The sequence below is a fragment of the Glycine max genome, chromosome 18 (assembly GCF_000004515.6).
Source record: "Glycine max cultivar Williams 82 chromosome 18, Glycine_max_v4.0, whole genome shotgun sequence".
Taxonomy (NCBI): Eukaryota; Viridiplantae; Streptophyta; class Magnoliopsida; order Fabales; family Fabaceae; genus Glycine; species Glycine max.
This window is the reverse complement of record NC_038254.2, coordinates 6,007,592-6,028,128: the sequence shown is the minus strand read 5'-3', so window position 1 is coordinate 6,028,128 and position 20,537 is coordinate 6,007,592. Positions and strand designations below refer to the sequence as shown.

General features: G+C 30.3%; 1 protein-coding gene across 1 annotated transcript; it reads right to left on the bottom strand.

Annotated features, from left to right (window-relative positions):
• Nucleotides 1-2,418: 2,418 nt before the first annotated feature.
• Nucleotides 2,419-4,337, bottom strand: LOC100785244 (uncharacterized). The gene has a single exon (XM_003552916.5). It carries the CDS (start codon nt 3,790-3,792, stop codon nt 2,644-2,646), a length of 1,149 nt encoding a protein of 382 aa, XP_003552964.1. The 5' UTR covers nt 3,793-4,337; the 3' UTR covers nt 2,419-2,643.
• Nucleotides 4,338-20,537: the final 16,200 nt, after the last annotated feature.

Below are 20,537 nucleotides of genomic sequence, written 5' to 3'. Positions count from 1 at the left end.
TACATAATTTGAAATTATATCTTTTTAGGTCTGTTTAATCAACTTTTCTTTATCTCTTATTTTTATTATCTTTAACCCATCTAATATATTATTATACTAACATCTTTTTAAAATAAATATAATAATTTAATCTATCTTTCACTTTACTAAAAGATATATTTAGATATTTTTATCTAAATAATTATTTTTGAGATGTTACACTCCTTCTCCATAACTCATCCAACAAAACCATCCACATCCTACATGTTGTGGAACATGATCACCGCCAACTTGAAGAATATGGGGTAATCCTCAAACCAAGGTTCAAGAACTTTGCAAAAGGGAACCTTTTCTACAACCCTTAGAGACTTTCTAGGCAAATGAATCTTCAATGGCGATAACAAGACAATGCATGACGGTTCCAAAAGAAGATGAAGAGTTTGATGGTTCCTAATTTTTTTTGGTGCATGAATCCTCTAATATGTAATGTTGTGGGGTTATAGAATAAGATTTCCTAAGTGTAATGGGTATTCCAAAAAGATATTATGAAATATCTATTATAGAATATTAAAACTATATTTTAGAATAAGTATTCTAGAATACCCATTACACTTACAGAAAGAATATTTATTCTAGAATATAAGTCTAATATTCTAGAATAGGTATTCCATAATACCTGTCCGGACTTCTCGTTACACTTACGAAGTGCTTTGTTGTTTAGGTTAACAAAGGTGGGTGAAGAAGGAGGTGCAGACAAACTTAAAAGAAGGAAGATCAATGGTGGGATATTTTAAAATAAGGAGATGTAGGCAGTAAAATAGAGAGGGCAGGAAGCAAAAACCTATACTGAGATAGATAATTGATTGGGCAATCAAAGCATTGCTAATTAACATCTCTGGTTGTTTTTGAATTCCGAACAAAAACTTGACATGGTTTTTCATAGCAACAATACATGATTTTATTTATTTCATTTATACGACCTTGATTAAAGAAAAGATAAAAAAGGTTAATTTAGTTTTTTTTATCCCAATACAATAATTTTTTTTATCTCTTCTAAAAAATAGAAAAAAATAATCTTTTATTGTATTGGAAGTATGTTCTCATTCTACCACTTCCTTTTCTTTTTTTACAAACTACCACTTGTTTTGTTTTAAAAAAAAAAGAAGCAGAAGCTTTTATTTTATTCTTTTTCCCTGCATAAAAATAAATCACATGTTGTTCATATTTTCATTGAAAAATGAAAACAGATAGGTAAGGTGTTTTCAAATAATTAACAAATTATTTAGCTGTATATTACTTGGGAAGAATAATTGGAGACACCTATAATTCAACAAGAAAACCAAACATGCACGTAGCCTTATAAAATCAACGTTTTAATTATAGCTATGTTCGTATTAAGTAGTTGAGAAAGCAAATCAGACCTAAATGTTATTCGAATAGCAAGAAACTTGGAAGTCCTTACAAATACGCCAACACGTGCATGCTTCAAAATCAAAGTTTCAATTATGGCTTGGTTCTACTAGTTGACACAGCAAATCAAACCAAAGTGTTTTACTTATAACAAGAAACTAACAAGTCATCAAAAACAAAAATGGAAAATTAAGGCATCTTGTGCCGTATGTAAATCGCTATTTAACTTTTGAGAAGTTTGGAATCATTCAAAAATAAAGAAAGAAAAAAAATACAAAACTATAATTAAAATAATAAGAATTGTTCTAGCCACTGCGGTCTATTCCTCTACCATAAGAAATGCTCAAGTAAAAGCTGAAAATTTTCACAAACTTCACAACTAAAAAAAAGCAATTCAAATACCAAACAAAACGTTATTCTCACTTAACATTCTCCCAACACCCATTCACAATATTTTCTTCTCTTCATTTCTTTTCATTACATCATCAATTTTATTCAACACTTTTCTCTCTTATCTCCCAATTTCTTTCCTTACTTAATGTAGAAAGTATACTCAAAATATTAAATAAAAATAATATTCTTCATTATCAAATAATTAATGCACAAATAATGGGTCAGCTACCATTTCTCAGTTTGAATGAACCTCCCTAGCAACCTCATCGGAAACAGAACACAGGGCTGGCAGCATGTGGTCATCAGCTACCACACCACAAATTATGACATGATCTTTGTATTTTTTTAGAAGTTATGCCATGATCTTAAAAACTACCATCTATTTATAATTTCAATGCAATATGCAAGTTAATTTATGTATCATGATGCAATATATAAGGAGAAATCAAGATTTTCAATTTACAAAATAAGTTGATAAATATCAATTATGAATCATATAAAGATTAAGAAAAATTGCTGATCCAAAAAAAAAAAATCAAGATTAAGTAAAATCATAAAAATTCGAAGCATATAACAATTTCTTCCTACCACATACAATGTAAATCAAACAAAATCAAAAGCTAAGAGAAAGCGAACTCAAGCAACACAGTTAAACAGAAATTTATCTAAAAAACAGTCTTACATACAGCACATTCAGTTTCTATACTATAATGTGTCAATTTAATGCACATAATTTCGTGCACAAGGGTCCAAGAACCCGGATTATGCAAAAAGAAGCATCTCATAGCTACAAAATACTTAACAAAATTAAAATTACAAGCCATCATGAAGCTCACATCATCATCACAACCGTCAAATTCATCACACACTATACACAATCACAAAGCAAGGAAGCACAGCCCTAGGATTAAACACCAAAAGCTCCTCCTCATCAAGGCGGGTGTAGACCCCACTCTCTCCACTCGCCATCACCGAATCAAACCCTCCGTCCTCTTTTTCCACCTCATCCGAATCCGATCCGACCCGACCCGCAATCACCCGACAAACAAGCATTGCCCGCTTCACATTCATGAAGCGGAACTCCCGCTCTATGTCCTCGGGGATCGCCACGTGTGCCCGCCAACTAGTGGACAGCGTGGCGATCCCGTCGAGTTTCGGGGAAAACCCGGACTTAATAATTCCGCAAATGTTACAAAACTGCTGCGAACAAATCGCGGAATCCCCGTTGTGTCCCAAGTCGCATAAAAAGGTCGAGCAGTGGAAGCGCATGAGCTCGTTTCCGTCGGCGATGCAGCGCTCGTCGCGGCGGCGCGTATGGGCGCCGTGACGCGCCGCCTTGGACTTCACGGCCTCGCGGTACTCTTCGAATTTGGAGAGGATCTTGGGGCTGTTGTGGATCTTGAGAATGCGGGTTATGGTTGGGAATGGCTTGGATTCGGGCCAACCCGATTTGAAGATGATTTGGACGATGTTGTGACCCGGGTCGGATCCGGGTAGATCCGAAACCGCGTGTTTGAGGGTTTGATGGGCTTCTAAGAGGTGGGGCTTCTGGAAAATCTCGCCGCACGCAGTGCAGGGGAAGATGTCGTTGCGGAGAGGGAAGAAGAGGTTGGTGTCGGTAGAGATGCCGGATTCGGGGCACGAAACGGGTTGATTCCTATCCGGGTCGGGTTGCGATAAGGAAATTAAAGAACTTGCTGCGGCGGCGGAGGCGGTGGTGGTAGTGGTGGTGGCGGTGGATTGAGGGGAGGATTGGGTGGTGGCGGTGTTTGGGGTTTTGCAGGACTTGGTGGAGAAGAGATGTTTGATGAAATGCCAAGAAGAGGAGAGGGCTTTGTGGGTTTTGAATTTGGTGTGGGAAGGGGAGGAGGGTTGGGATAAAGGTGAGGTTTTGCGTTTCTTTGACGGCGGCGATTGTTTCCCGGCGGTGGTGAAGATGAAGCAGCCGAGGTGGACTAAGAGGATAAAGAAGTAGAGGAACTTGTTGAAGAAGGTGGCAATGGATGCCATAAGTTGCGCTTTAAAACAAAATGAATCTTTTGGGGTGTTTCTAGCTAACTCTATGAGGGTTTTTGGGTTTGCGGACTTTGGTGGCTAGGAGGACATGGTGGTTGATGGTGGTGCAATTGGGGTGGTGGGTTTTTTGATGGTTCATTTCATTGGGAGAAGATAGAGAGGGACATGCATGAGTTGGGGTTGAAGAAGGGAAGAAAGTGAAGAAAGAATGCAAAGAAAGAAGGTTGATGGGGGAAGAGGGGTATAGGGTGGGGGCATGAGAATAGAAGAAGAATAAAGATAAAGAGACTAAAAAGAGTAGTTGGAACGCAACTTCATAGCGTTAACTAAGCAAGCATTGATCTATGTAATTTAATGTATATGTATCTCTCTTTGTTACTGTGTTGTGCCCCAGAGAGGGATTATTATATGAGGGAGAGGAATGGAAGAAGAAACAAAGGATAGTGTTACTGTTGGCTTGATTATGTATAAGCTTTAACCGCAAGTAACGGTGTTTGTCATTCCATAACTTACAATTTGCTTTGCTAATTTTCCCCTTCAATTCAGGGTGGAAAGTGCTTCTCTTGCTATCTATGATCTATCTAACCGGTGGCACTGCTACACGGTTAAGCAATTATGAAGCAAGAAAAAGAAACTCTCACATTTACCTTACCTCTTGTTCTCTGGAACAACCTTTGACGCGGATGAGCAATTATGAAGCGATAAATGATTAAAATTGGCTCAAGTACACTTCATTTACGATTATTAAATGGGTCTTGCTAACTAAAAAATCATAAAATCATACACACCGATTAATATTTGCCTTGTTAAATTGACGTGTGTGCAAGAATTCAACTGCAGTAAAAAATTTGAACGATAGGGTGGAAACAAGTAATTCCTCAGTAATATTTTTTCTGATTTTATTTATTAAAAAATTAGTTAATTTAGTTAATAATATTAAATATGTTAAAAATTCATAATATTTTTAAATTAATTTTAAGATCATCAGAACTTTTTATCTTATTTTTTACATAATTAATTAATTAACTAATTAATGTGTGTTAGTAATTTTTCTTAATCTTCACAGAAAAGAGAATGAATTTATTTCATAAATTGATGATGTTTATTGTTTATTAACTATTTTTTGTGTACGGAACACAATATAACCCTTGAGAGTTTAAGACAGATATGTGTTTTTTGTCCAAAAATAACGGTATCTTAATTTAAAAAATAAGTAAATAAAACCAATTATACTGATAATAAAAAAATCCCTTTTTCCATGTCTTTAAACAAATCGTAAATGATTGATTGGCCCTCCTTCAAACAGTAGTTCATTGTAGTTAATTACTTTATGGAGATTACGAATCACTTATTGAATTGTTTAGCTAGATTGGAATTAACTATTAACACACTCTTTCATTCACAAGTACTTTACACAATTAAACAAAAACCTCTGTTGGAGTTTAATGTAGAGCAGGGCCACCTTCCAATAAACCCTTTATAATGGAAATAAATTCTTTCATAATAAATTTGTCTCTAAAGTCTAAAGCTGTGCACATAAAATAATTAAATGGAAGATGTCCTTTGGCAAGGAATTTATTTTTTAATTACAATATATGATATAAAATATTTTGAAGACAAACAATCTCTAATTACTACTAATCAATCGGTTGGGAGCGGAGAAATGAACAAAATAACTGATAGAAAATACAACATTTCTTTTTCATTTTCTATTTACATTAATTAATTATTGACTTAGTTATATTTTTGGTTTTCATAATTTTCCTATATGTGATTTCGGTTTCCCTAATTTTAATTATTCATATTTAGTCTTCTTAAAGTTTCTTAATTGTTGAGATTAAAATCTTTCACTTAAAAAATATATAATAACTAATATGAATTTATTAATAAAAGTAATGACATATTATTAATAAGAATAAATTAGAAAATAAAAATTGTATAAAATATTTAAATAAAATTAAAAGATAAACTATGTAAAATGTAACAATTTTTTTAATAATTTATTCAATTGTTTTATATTTTTTCCTTTGCAAATTTATATAAATAAATGATAGATTACACCTTATTTAATTAAATGTCTATTAGTTATTTGATGAAATTTTAGAGTGAGAAACTTAATTTGAATAATTGAAAAACTATGAAGACTAAATTTCAGTAATTAAAATTATGGAGACTAAAATTACAAGATATTATAAAACACATTTTTCTACTATTCAAAAATTTTAATAAAACATTTAGGGTATGAGAAAGATAAAAGTTTACACTTATATGTATATAAATAAACACGAGAGTTGAAAAAGGTTTACTATTTTTTGTCCATAACCAATAAGAAGTGTAAACATTAACAAAAAAAAAATGTAACACAATATAATCAATGAAATTCGTATTACGAGATAAAAAAAAAACAAAAATGCAGATGAAAAAGTTATAAAATTTATGTGATGGTTGAAGGGAGAAAAGAAGAGAAAGAAATCATGTGTTCTAATCCCTTTCACAAATAAAACCTAACAAATAATCTTGGTCGATAAAAAAAAATGTAGCTGGTTAAGACATTAGACTAAGAGTAATTATAAAGAACAACATGAATGTTGTGATACGTGGCAAGACGTGCAAGACAATGATGTCAGGATAGACATCTTAACTCTTAAGAAGGCAACAAATCATACTTTACCATGTGAAGATCATTCGAAGCTCCGCAAGATTTTGATCCATGCAACGCAGATTCTTCACCTCTAGCATCTTAATTTAGCTACCTAGGCATAAGAATTATTTTCTGACTAATGTTGATAATATAATTTCCAACATATGACACCAACATGCGTATCTCACGTGGAGAGTTCCTCATTAATCGGTTGATCCACTTGGATAACAATTTCCTATCATAAATAATAAAATAGTTATTACTTATTAGTGCTGCAATGAAATTTCATTACATATAATCCGTTTCTCAAGGAGAATCCAAAGTGCGCACTTCAGCTTGTCTAGTTCTTTATGTAATTTTCCTTTTAAAGATTCGAGCAGGTACACACATGTCTTTGTCTCTAAATGCCCATTTTCTGATTTGAGTGTTTAACTTATCTCCTTTAGGGATTGTAATAAATAAAAGCTAAGTCGTGTCTATTACAATGTATTTATACTGATTACACACTTGCATGGTTCTTATTGAGATTTGTACTGTGCAATGTCCATGGCACAAAGACAAATGTTCCTGTCCTTTAAGGACGTTGAAGCACGTGAGAATGATAAGCCATTTTGTCATTTACTAGAAGGAAACTATTTTATTATCTTTAAGGTTTTGTGTCTTTACCTTGAATTTTAGTGCCTTATGTGCATATGGAGAGTGGAGGGTGGGACTAGCTTGGGAGGACTATGAATGAAACCAAAGCAAAGATGCCAATTACATGACTGATTGGAGAGTGATCCTAAAAATGTGTTAACAATTTTTATGTTACTCTATTTCCCCAAAATTACTAAGGTCATTCATGTGAATACTCATGTAGGAATGAGATTCGAAAGTGCTAGCTAGCTAGAGAGTTATAAAAGTAAAAAATTGCTGTTGGTATGGAAATAGTAAAATGTTAAACCACTTTTGAAACAGTTCTCTTTGTAAACGCTAGTTGTAGAAACTGAATGGTAATAGGTAATAACACAGTGAATGAAGACTTTGTCATATGGTTTTGTTCACATACGGCTCCAATAATGTCTAACAACCCTTGTTCTCATCCTCTCAATCCCTGTTCTACAAGTAGCATGTGAAGGAGTTAGGAAATTAAAATGCATGCTTTTCAAATACATCATTTGTTTGTTTGTAAAACTTTTTGTAATTATTGTATGATAATCTATTTTTTTTATTTGAACACTTCTAATTGCAAATCTTCAATCCATTGTCTACTAATGCTTATCACACGCACCCGCGATACACTCACAAATTAATTAGAAATTTAGTGTGAAAGGGATACCAAATATATATTAAAGATCTTTTGATTTGTAAGTCTCTTTCTAATTTTTCTTACCTTCTAATTTTTTTTCTTTTACTTTGTATAGATAAAAAATAAATGTTGTATAATAATATAATTTACACATTTTTTTTTTCAATAACGAAACGAATTACATAAAAGTTTAATTTATTTTATGAGGGCTATCTGGTTCCCATTGTCTACTAATTTAATTATATATGGTTTCAAGAGAAGATCATCAATCTAAATCAACTTGTGCACAAATTACAAGGTACAATCATCGGACTTTACCCCATAGCAACGTTTTCTTCAGCTCACGAAACGTGAGTTTACAGTTAAAAAATCAGATCCTAAATATATAAAGTACAAAAGAAAATTCATAAAGTTGAAAGAAGCATGCATGACAGACTCTGATTATACGAGGGATGTGTTTTTATTTTTTAGTGACATATCTAGGAACTTGATTAACTTACAAGCTTGTAACTTAAGCATCAATTTTATATTTTGGGTGAATAACTTGAGCATCAATTACACAGGTTCCTCATATTTTATTAGAATTTAGAACCAATATGGTGTTTCAACGCGCGTAAACGGTAAGTACTTGACATAATGATGGTATGAGCCCCTGAATGTAATGGACAGACATGCTTCAGGATTTGAACCCTCAAAGGCTCACAAGATATATAGAGATTGTAATAACTATTTGGTCACAATATCAAGAAATCATCATTTTATTTAATTTTAAATCAGGAGAAATGTTGCGTTAAGAAAATGAATCAACTAGCCATACATGGCATGTACATTTAACATAAATTTTGCTTAATAGAAACTTAAGATTACGTTCTAAATGATTAAATGATGTTTGAGAACTGATAGGAAATGTTTTAGAAAGAAATGATCGGAGGGTAAAAATTTTATTTTAATTAAATATTCTCAATTTAATAATTTTTTAAGTGAAAAATGAAACTACTATATCGATTGTTAGAGTGAAAAGAAATAAAAAAATAAATTAAAATTTAAAGTTTTGAATTAAAATAAAATATACAAGTATAAATTTCACATCATTTTATTGATTATTTTTATTTTTATTTTTTCATTTTTTTACTGTTTATTTCTACTTTTTTTTTTTTCATTTTCTTTCTTTCTAAAGAAACACACCCTTCAAATCAAGTCCTAGACTATCTTGGGCAGTGACCTTGTAAAGCTTGTAATAATTGTTAAATATGTGTTTCTTTGAGAATGCCCCGTTGTGTTTTTCATGATGAAAGTGGGGTCCAGACAGACAAGGATTTCCATGTGGGCCACATGATATCATCTAAGTTTCGTAGCTTTGTAACTGGTGGGGTCCAGATGACTTTTCTCTTTACATAATTGGTCTACAAATGTCCCTTGTTTATCGAAGCATGCTACCTGATGAACGATATTTATGTCTTGCATTATTTTGGTGTGGCATGGCTATTGTATTTTGATGCGTATTCGAAGCTATTGAGTGCATTATTTGACTTTCATTTTGGTGGAATTGGTAGTCATAGTGAATGATTCAAGGGTTACTTTAGAGAATTAGAATTAGAAAAGGATAATTTTGCTTGGGGAGAGACAGAGGCTATAGGCTTTTTAACAATTATTGCTCTATGTCCAAGTTATTCTCAAGTAAACATTTAATTCTCATGAAATGAAAGTAGAACACAAAAATTAAAGCGGAATAATATGTTTGCTGATAAACACTAACATGCTTTGTTGAAAAATGACTCAATAGAATCCAAACACTTACTTTTCTCAACAAAAAAAAATTGATACAGAAATTTTAGTTTTTTTTTTAAATTTTATTTTAATAATCATAGTTAACCAATATATACACAGACGCTAGAGTTATTACTTATGGGGTATTTGTCTATTTAAGGAGAGAGAGGTTGTTTTGGCAAACGCTTGTTACTGTCTTTTTTACAAAAATCATTTTCTTTGGTCCTTTAAACATTTGGGTGCAACAATCTTGGCCAATATGTATGAGATGTAAGATTAATTTTGAGCCCCAGGTGAACCTAAAGTTACATTCTCAAAGGATTCCAACTTCGAACCAATGAGTTGAAATTTTACCTATGAGTGACTACTTCTGTCAGTCTAATTAAGTGTTTATATATTTAGTTTTGTGAGTATTCAATTCCTTGTAGACCAATGATAAGTTCTAAGGGTTAATTTGGGGAATGCAGAAAATAAATTTTCACAGCATCAGGCTGATTTATTTCTCTACCTGGTAAAAATTGCAGGAACCTAAACCTATTATATATAAAATGAGATTAAAGTATATGAACGTACGAAAAAAATCAAACTAGAATCTCAATTTATGGTAGGTTATGCTTAAAGTATAATATCAATGATCTCTATATATTGATAATACTTAAGACAGTTCAAATCAGAGTAATTTAGGTAGGCACTAATTTTATCTATTGGACAATACTACAAAATGCAAGCATATAATTATTCAATAGTTTTTTTTTTTTTTGGAGTTTATTAGAATAATGCAAAGTTTATAGTTTATCTAAGTTGTTTGGCTAATTTTCATTGTCAAGTTATCATTCTGGTTTGGCTGCAAATTTATAAGACATTACATTATTACATATATCTCCATTGTTGATTGAAGGAAACTAAGGTTCATTCTTAAACTGTTAAACCATCCGTGCCTCTGACTTTGACCACATGGTTGACTGAAGAATAGCAGGTAAAAAGGGTCTGAACAAAAAAGTAAAAAAGGGTCTGAACAAGAAAGCAAGAGTCCATTATATAGGTACTTAAAAGAGCTTTGATTAATTGGTTCTCTCTAATGGCCTTTAAGGACAGCACAATAAAGCTTTTTACTTTCTTTATGGTTCCTAGACTAAGAGAAAGCAGCCGACACTGTGGTCACTAAGGTTATATGGCGTTTGATGCTACCACACTTTCATTTTCCTAGCAAGTATCTTAGTTATTTTTGTTTTTAACTGGACGAAAACAAAGTATTTATCAGAATGTTGTTATTTTGATTGCACTGCCTAACAGCTTAACAATGAAAATAAAATCTCCAAAGTCCAAAGATAATCAATGGTAATCATATAACAAGAATTCTCTTGATTTAGGGGGTTATATTGTGACACTTCAACATCCAGTATGATTTGTCTTTATTAGAGCATTTATGATCAAGTAATTAAGAATTTGATGCATATAAGGGTAGCTTAAACTTTGAAAAGAATTAAGAATATAACATCCCACTTGAACTTTTAAATGAAAGAACCACAAATTCCATTCTAATAATAAATGGGAACTTGGCACCCACAGTAAGAAAAAAGCAAGTTGGGCACGAAATCAAGTTAATTTTTACCACACAACACTAGCACAGCATCATATATGCTGACATTTGGTCTGTGTGTGTATATATATAAACACACTATAATGATGAAATATAAACTAAGTTCATGATTTCTATAATAAGGAATACAAAAATGTCTCATCAACATTTGTGTCCCCATATGTTAAGTGACTTTATTCACACCCACTAATCAATAAAGAAAAGCATGCTCTTATCTGTTGATCATTATGCATGTTATTAGGCAGCTTTAATTGTTGCTTCAATCTTATTAGTTACAACTTCCTTATAATAAAGAAAGTTCCACTAAGGTTATATATAGAATACACCTAGTGAATCTAATTAAATAGTTGCTTGTGGAGCAATGCATCATATAAAATCTGGTAGAATGTTCCTAAAATATACACCATAATTACTCTCTCTCTGCTTTTAATTCATTTTTTTTCAGACTTCACATTATTGTTATTATATTCTGGTAACAGAGAGTTCACATTATTTTATGTCAATAATTGTGCATGGTCTATTGTGCCCTGGCCCCATGCCATTTTCTAAAGGGTCCTCTAATTGACAATAGAGAGGGGAAGTTGAATATTCCTAGAACTCTTTTCCAAATAAAATGGCGGTAAAACAAGCTTTAACATTAATCTTTATGTTTCACAATTGCCCCACAACTAAATTGAAGCTCATCTTCTTTGTAGTGATGATTGACTGCCACTCATTGTTGGCATTTTCTGACAGAACATGGTGAGAAGCTGCACGAGTTCGAGTAATTTAAATGCACTGCTTAGGATAACAGTTGTGATGAATATGATGGCACTTGGCAACATGTAGACCCACAAGAAATTTTCTCATTTAGCAGTTGATGATAATTGATATATGGGTATCTATTCCAAGGAGTAGTCCTTTGTCTAGTTATAGTTGTCCATTTCAGTGAACAATAACAGTAGTGGAGTAAGTTACTCCAATTAGTGTGATAGAACAAACAAAAAGGTCTTAGGGGGGGTTTTGATTTATAGCTTCCAAAGATCACTAAAGTCTGAAAATCACTAAGTGCATTGATCCACTAACTCAAAGTTGCTCTTGTTTAATTAATGGTCTCATTTAAATTTTAAGTATAAAGATGTATTAAATACTCAAAGGAAGAACTTTATCACTATTATAATCCTATTCGGACTTGAGTAAAATTGTTCCCATAACAAATATCTGTGATCTTTAAAACATAAATAAAATTATAGTTTGAAATCTAAAATCATGTCCAAAGTACAATTCAACCATGCTCTTGCCAAACATAATCATGAATTAAACTCAGCTTATACACTCAACTTATGGTTTCAAGTATGCAAGTTTGTGTTAAAATTTGTAAGTTATTGTTGAGATTTATCTCATAGCCTCACTTTATGATGTGGTAACCTCTAATTTCCTAAACTAACAGAAAAGTGTTGGAGAGCATCTAAGGACTAGTCTTAATTAGGCCTGCATGCTATTAGTACTATTGGAAAATAGGTGATCCTTTCCTTCACGTTAGTTGTTGGTTTGTATTTGCAAATTGCAACGTTGATATTGTCTTCTCTCCATGTTCTATGTAATAAGTACAGCATAATTTACTGAGAGGTTAAAGTAGGACCTCGAAAGGTATTGATCTACTTTTTTTAGGAAGATGATGAGTTGGATTAAAACAAAAAAAAGATAAGTAGAAGAGGAAGAATAATAATATCTTGGGGGCATGTTTGGTATACATTATTTGGAGGAAAATAATTGTTTATTTTTTAAAAAATTTCTTGCGAATTTGATGTGAAGATTATAATAAAAATAAATTATTATATTTAAATAAACTTTTCACCATTGTTTTACTTTTTCTTTTTTATTTTAGATGAAAACTACTTTGTGTAATTGTGAAATTAGATCAATCTTTCTAATCATTACTCTAAAATATATTAAAAAGTGTCATATTTAATATTATTATCAATGTATTCTGAAATCTGAACATAATTTCTAATACAAAGCCCCTACTATTAACCCTAACAAAACAAATTTAGAAAGTCACCGACAGAAATATTGTTGTTAATTAAGAATTGTATGTATATATTTGATGATTGTGTACATTTTACCTATATAAATACAATAAAATGAGGTATGCTCGTACGCACTCAAAGGAAGAAGGAGTGAAGGAGACTTATGCCTTAGTATTGAAGTATTGATGTAAAAGGTTAGGGGACAGCATGGGCTATGTATCTATCTCCCCTGTTGCCATTGAAAAGTGTTCATGTGAAGGAGGCTTTTAATGCAATCCATTAAAGCAATCAAAATACGGGTATATATTAACTCATGTACAGTGTCTCTAAAAAATAAATGTCCTGTTTTATTTGTTTAATTTATTTTGGTGCTCGCCTTTTCAAATTTAATTTTCATTTCTTAAAAAATAACTTTACGTTGTAAATTAAGCTCTAATTTTAAAACATAGTTATTTCTCTTTTTCTTTGTGAAATAAAAATATCCTTAAATTATCATCTATTTTCATTTTTCATGTTAAGATTTTTTTTTTCTATGCTGTCCAAGATTTGAGATGCCTAACTTGCACTTGAATGTAGATGATTCTCTGGCAAACCGCTATCCCACAAACAGTTAAACAAAGCTGCTGAACATGGTAGATAAAATAGAGGTACTGACATTTGCAAAGATTTCATCAATAAATATACGATCTATAAATATGATATTTTAGTGAAACTGTTAGCATGACTATCACACATTTAATTAAACACTAGTTTGTAACCCGTGATGCAGGTGCCGTTTGATTTTTTATTCAATAAGTATTGATATTTTTTATTGCATGATAGGAATAAAAGGAATATTGTATTTTAGAAAAAGAGAACTGAATATTTATAATAATATTATGCTTAAATCTCGTTAGGTATGTATACCCATGGATTATTTTTTTTATTTAGCAATTTTAGAATGTTTTTATTGAATGGTGGAAAAAAAAGAAATATAGGAATGAAGACAACTATTATAACATGCAGTATGTCCAGAAAGAAACAACTGAAAAATTAGTAATATTGAAGCATAAGTTTTAACATGAGAAAAGCATAGCAAACTTTGTTTGTAAATTAAAGGAACAATAACCAAATGTAAAGCAAGGGTGTTTTTTGTTTTAATATTTTTGTTGTTTATTTTTCAAAAAATAACAGGAACACACAAAAGGTAGAATAAATAAATGGATAAAATTTGAAAATAATAGAAAATGAAATGAATATTGGAGAGAAAGTTGAGAAAAATATAGATTAAAATGAAATATTTATTGGAGAGTTTATGACATTGAATCTTTATGTATCTTCTTTGAATAATTAAGAATATGTTTGGTTTGTATTTTCATTTTCTGTTTTCATTTTCAAAATATTAGAATTCTGAAAACATGTTTGGTTTAACTTCTTGTTTTCTGCTTTCAAGAAATAAAGCACGTTTTCAAAAGGAAATGTAATTTTAGATTTGCTTAAAATTATATTATTTGTCACCGCGTTTTCATTTTACCCAAAATGAGGTTCCTGGTTTCAACTGAAAACACTGAAAATGAGATTTTATTGTTTTCAGTTTTTGGTTCATTTGAGAAAATATTTTCACTGAAAATGTTTTCAAAAATCCAACCAAACGCATTTTCATCACCATTTTCTATTTCCAGTGAAAATGAAAACAGAAAACAGTCAAACCAAACACCTCTTAAATCTCCTAAAATTGAAGAAGCATACCTCACTTTAGTTATCGTGTATAAAGTTACAACAGAACAAAAGCAACTTAAGCTCATAAACTTGGATGTTATTTGCATTAGTCACAATGCATCATTATATTTACCTTGTCAGGTTTTTGAATTTGCATAACAGTGGCATGTAGGACTTGGTTTAAAAACATCTCTTGAAGAGAAAAACATTTTCCTTCATCAAGAATAATCTAAGATTCACGCAACACATATCATTATTTTTTCATAAATATTTGTCGAGTCACGTACCACTGTGTATATTTGGGGTAGTACAATGTATTTCTGTTAAGTTTCTCTTAGAATTGAAATATTTAGTGGATTATATTTACAGACGATAAAATTATTATATACGATAAAATTCTTTCTCTAAATATTTAATATGATTATATATTTAAGATTTAAATTTAAAGACATGTAGTTAAATTAAAATTACTTTATCTAACTTAATCAACATGTTTGATAGTATATGAAGAAAATGTGTATTAAATGAATATAAATTTGCAACTTAAAAAATGGATATAAAAGAACCTTATCATTACATAAAGATACAAAATTACATAGGCACAAAATACATCTACAAAAAGAAGAAAACAAACTAATTTAAAATTATAAATTTATTTACAACATTATCCTAAATTAAGTGTTTGACATTGTGAATTAATCATAATGATGAGTTGTGTTTCTAATAAAAAATATCTTATGGGTTCTGTCCTTCATAGTAAATGAAGTGGTTGTCAATGGTCTTGCCAAGAGGTACTTGATTTAGTTACTTTTTTTAATTTTATTTTGATCTATGCGTTTGATTTTTGAGGTTGAAAGCTTCTTTCTCTAGCTTAATCTAAAGGGGTTTAAAATTATAATTATTTTGAAAGGTTTGCTGCATAGGTGTGTTTATACCTATGAATATGATAATTGGTAATGTGTGTTTTGTTATTATTAGCATTATTATATTTTTTATTTTTTGGGTAACTTGGAATCGTTTGCCGTTTGAAGCCGAGAAAATCTTTTCTAGGTTCTCTCTTTTGTAGCGAATGAAGTGGTTGTCAATGGTCTTGCAAGTATGTGGTTTAGTCCATTTTTAAAATTTAAAGCCATGTAGTTAAATTAAAATAACTTTAGTTAACTTAATCAACATTTTTTATAGTATATGAGGAAAGCGTGTATTAAATGAATAAAAATTTGCTACTTAAAAAATGGGTATAAAAGAACCATATCATTCCAGAAAGAGACAAAATTACATAGGCACAAAATACATCTACAAAAAAAAAGAAAACGGGCTAATTTAAAATTATAAATTTATTTACAACATTATCCTAAATTAAGTGTTTGACATTATTTTGAAAGGTTTGTTGCATAGGTGTGTTTATACCTATGAATATGATAATTGGTAATGTGTGTTTTGTAATTATTATAATTATTATTTGGATAACTTGGAATCATTTTCAATTTGAAGCCGATAAAATATTTTCATGTTCTCTCTTTCTATGAAAAAAATATATTGAAGTACATATCTGTCAGTGGTTACTATGAAATATAAAAGTTTGGTCTCTATACAAAATGCTAATATTATTTGTTGGCAGACAACATAAAATGAATTGGACATTTGTTTGCTGCACTTTCATTATTGCATACTCCATCTCGAAAATGAAAATTTGCATTTCAGAATGAATTTTCTGGAATAAAGATGCAATGGTAGAAATGCAAGATGCAATAACCCTTCTTGTTGGATTACAACCCATGATGCACTATAGAAGTTTACCAAGGGCTTATTAATAATAGATTGCACAAGCAACCAGGCCTTCCTTAGTTTTTATTATATATATAAATATATAAATTTATCAGGATTAAAAAATTCTGACAGTTTAGCTTTGAGTTAGCCACCACGGCATTATAATTTCATATATGGGAATTCTTTTGATTATCTAGAGCTACTTGTGGCACATAAAATTAAATAAAAAAAGAAACTAATACATTCAAGTCTTAGTATCGTTTATATATATATATATATATATATATATATATATATATATATATATTAAACTTCTTTGATGACAAATGTGATTGTTAAACTCTTGTATTTATTTGACAATATAAGAAAGAACTATACACAATAGATCAAATTAAATCCTTAATATGAAGATGTTATTACATCTTAGTGCTACTCTGTTTCTCTCGGTTACACGTTAGATATGCTTAACCTCACCAATTGTCAATGGCACTCTCGCTTTTGCCCACTTGCGAGACTTCTTGCAACATTGCTAGAAAATGGTGCTAGTGAGCAGATACAAAGGTCTTAAGATTTTGTCTCTGACTTGAATCCCAACTGTTTCAATAAAAGTGTATATAAATCTGCAATGACAACATGGACAAGAAACAATGATTTCAGAAAAGGTTTCATCTTAGATGTATAATATCAATTGAAAATTCTCTCGTGATTGTATAGCCATACCAAATCATTAAAATCCAATTAAACCTATATCAAAAGTAAAATTATCTCTATCTGTTCTATCTGTTGACTTCAATATTAGATTCACTAATGACTGATTGTCTAAGGGAGGAAGAAGTGAAGGGTCCCTATCCAAAGAGCACATTCTGCTTCTTGTAAATCCATGTTGTTCAAGTGAACTGAGATCACCAAACTGAAATAGAAATTGCATTGAAAATGTTCAACAAAAGTCAAATATGTTTTCACCACCAGTGAGATGAAATAAAACTAACTCGTGCTAGGCAAGTTGATATTCCTCCTTTGATTGGTTTATGTTGTTTCTAGGTAGCCTGTTCAGTAGAAAATTCTCATAAATGATATCAACTATATGCAAACAATCACAACTAAATGAAACAAATTCAAAAGAAATTTGATCTTCAAATATCATTGAAGGTTGACAATAAAATAGAGAAAGATGAATTCAACTTCAAGCACTAATTTTGCATTAGTGCTTCATATGAATGTTTTTAAAATTAATTGGTTGTTATATATTTTGTTAATTAATTAGCTAGGCATGTTACGTCATATTGCTAACATTGCTGCAACAGCTATTGCCTTCCAAAATGGAAAGCGTCGCATAGAACAACACCACTGTGACAATTAAAATATCCAGTAAAAATTAATCAGAAGACAAATTAAGATAGATTGTTATCAACAATAAGATTGTTTCATGTTTGGTAAGGCTACTATTTATTTACCTTACTGCTCATAAAAAGAAGTTCTTCCTTTTGATGATTCTTCCAAGAAACAATCTGCCCCGCATAAAGAAGAACCCGAAATCATATTTCAATCAGTTAAGAAGTGTTAAGTGAAAGATGTAAATGAAAAAAAATATATTCAAATAACTCACTGTCATTGATTTCAGAGAGATTCTTCACCTCGCTTTGTAAAAGAACTTTTCTTTTTCTGAATATTATGGTGATCCTGAAGATAAGCTACAACCCTTTTGTGAAGAGCTTTGCGTTGGAACCCCAATAGGTAAGCTAACACCAACTCAATTGGTTTTACTAAAATAAATAACATCTAAATTTAATTCAAGTTTGAGATGTCTTCTTTATGAAAAACAACATTTTCTTCTTCTCATAAATAAAAAAGTTATACGTTAATCTATTTTAAAATAATTAAATTTTTAATAACAAAAAAGTGGAAAACACCTAGTGAAGCAATCCTCAAAACAAATCAAATGAATTTACAAAAGAATATAATAAATAATATTCAGCATTTTGGGCCTAGCTTAATAAATTTTATAAATAACTTATTACAACATATTCTTAGGGTGTTGCTAGGTGCACCCAATATTTTATCATTTTTTCAATTTTGCCTAAGTTTTTTACAGAAGAACTTTTTTCGTAAGAGTTTATTTAATTTTTAAAAAAAATATATATATAATAAAAAAAATTAATGCACAAATGAGTAATTTAACATATTAATAATTAAAAAATAAGTATTAAATTTAATATATATTTACTATTACAAAATTTAATATATATATTAAATTTTGTAATAGTAAATATTTTTTATTTTTTAAAAAATATACGGATTAAATAATCCATATGATTTATATCAAAATTAATTGTCACAAAATTTATTATTAAATTTACATGCGCGTTAAATATACATCAGAAATTTTAATGGTATGTATAGCAACATTATTTATTTTACAACATAATTGACTCATTAGCTTAGTTGGTTAGAGCATTGAACTAATAACTTGAAAGTCATAGGTTTGAATCTTGCTTGGGTCATTAATTTTAAATTAATTCGTCATAAATGTGTTTGAGTCTAGTTTGGGTCATTAATTTTAAATTAATTTGTCATAAATGTTTTTTTTTTTAAAAAAAAAAACGCTTATGGAAGAAGTTCTTCCGTTAAAAACTTACGAAAGAAGTTCTTCCATAAGATTGTGTAAGGGGCAAAATGGGCAATATGGGAAAAACTCTTTCCGAAGAAGTTCTTCCATAAGATTGTGTAAGGGGCAAAATTGGCAATATGATAAAATGCTGGGTGCACCAGCAATTCTGCTAGGTGCACCTAGCAACACCCATATTCTTATAGGTATTTGGACTCTAGCTTTTAACCCACTTTACTAATTACACCGCATCCCCTTTTATATTTTAATTGTTCATTATACCCTTTTTCCTTGAAGAGATACACCCATTGGAAACCCTTTTACTTTTAGGGAAATGTCTTTCCATAATAATATACATCTATTTCAGAAATATATTTTTGGAACTATGTATCATTTTCAAAAATAGATTTTTGAAATAAGTATATATTATTTCAAAAAAACATTTTTGGTATCTAAAAATAAACACTTATCTTCCACCCCATGTTTGTTAGTCTTAGTTTTATCCTATCTATATTGTTCTTTAAACCCTAATTTGTATCCCATATTCATTATATAATAATGTATATATTACATGTAACATTGTGCATTTTCCTTCAAGTGGCATTGCGTTTCAACGCATGTCTCATCTTTATTGTTGTTGTTGTTTTGTCCATTTTCCTTTGTTTGTACACAAAAAAAATAAGAATAACAATAATTAGAGAAAACATGTGTGTGAGCAATGGTTCATAATTATTGCTATTCTCATTTTTCTTGTGTAAAAAAAGTATGATTTATATTTTATAATAGATAAGTCAACCATGAATATACCTTGAGACGTAGTGACAAGTGGGAAACACAATAGTACATAAAGGAGGTTTAAAGAACAATGAATATCAGTGAGGATGAGATTCAAAATTAGGGTTCAAATAATAGTAATAATACAAGATGAGAAATACCTTAAAACGTAGTATCATGTGAAGAAAAATGCAAAATGTTATAATGAATATGGAATACAAAATTAAGATTTAAAGAACAATAAAGATATGATGAAAATAAGATTTAGATGAAGTTTAAAGATCACTAATGATAAGATAAAAATAAGACTAACAAGCATGAGAGTGTAAACTAAACATTCATTTTCTAATACAAGAAATGTCTTTTTGGAATAACATAAAAGAACTATGTATCATAGTTTGAAAAATATATTTTTTGGAATAAATATATGTTATTATGAAAATACATTTCTAGAAAAGAAAAAGGGTTTTCAAGGGGTGTATCTCTTTAAAGAAAAAGGGTATAATGGGTAATTAAAGTAAAAAAGGTGAACGGAGGTGTACACAGTATAACATGGGTGTATATAGCATGTTCCTTCCGCATTTGTGCTT

What these genes read in the sequence shown, in the direction of transcription:
- LOC100785244 (XM_003552916.5), bottom strand. Translation starts at nt 3,792, where the DNA reads ATGGCATCCATTGCCACCTTCTTCAACAAGTTCCTCTACTTCTTTATC.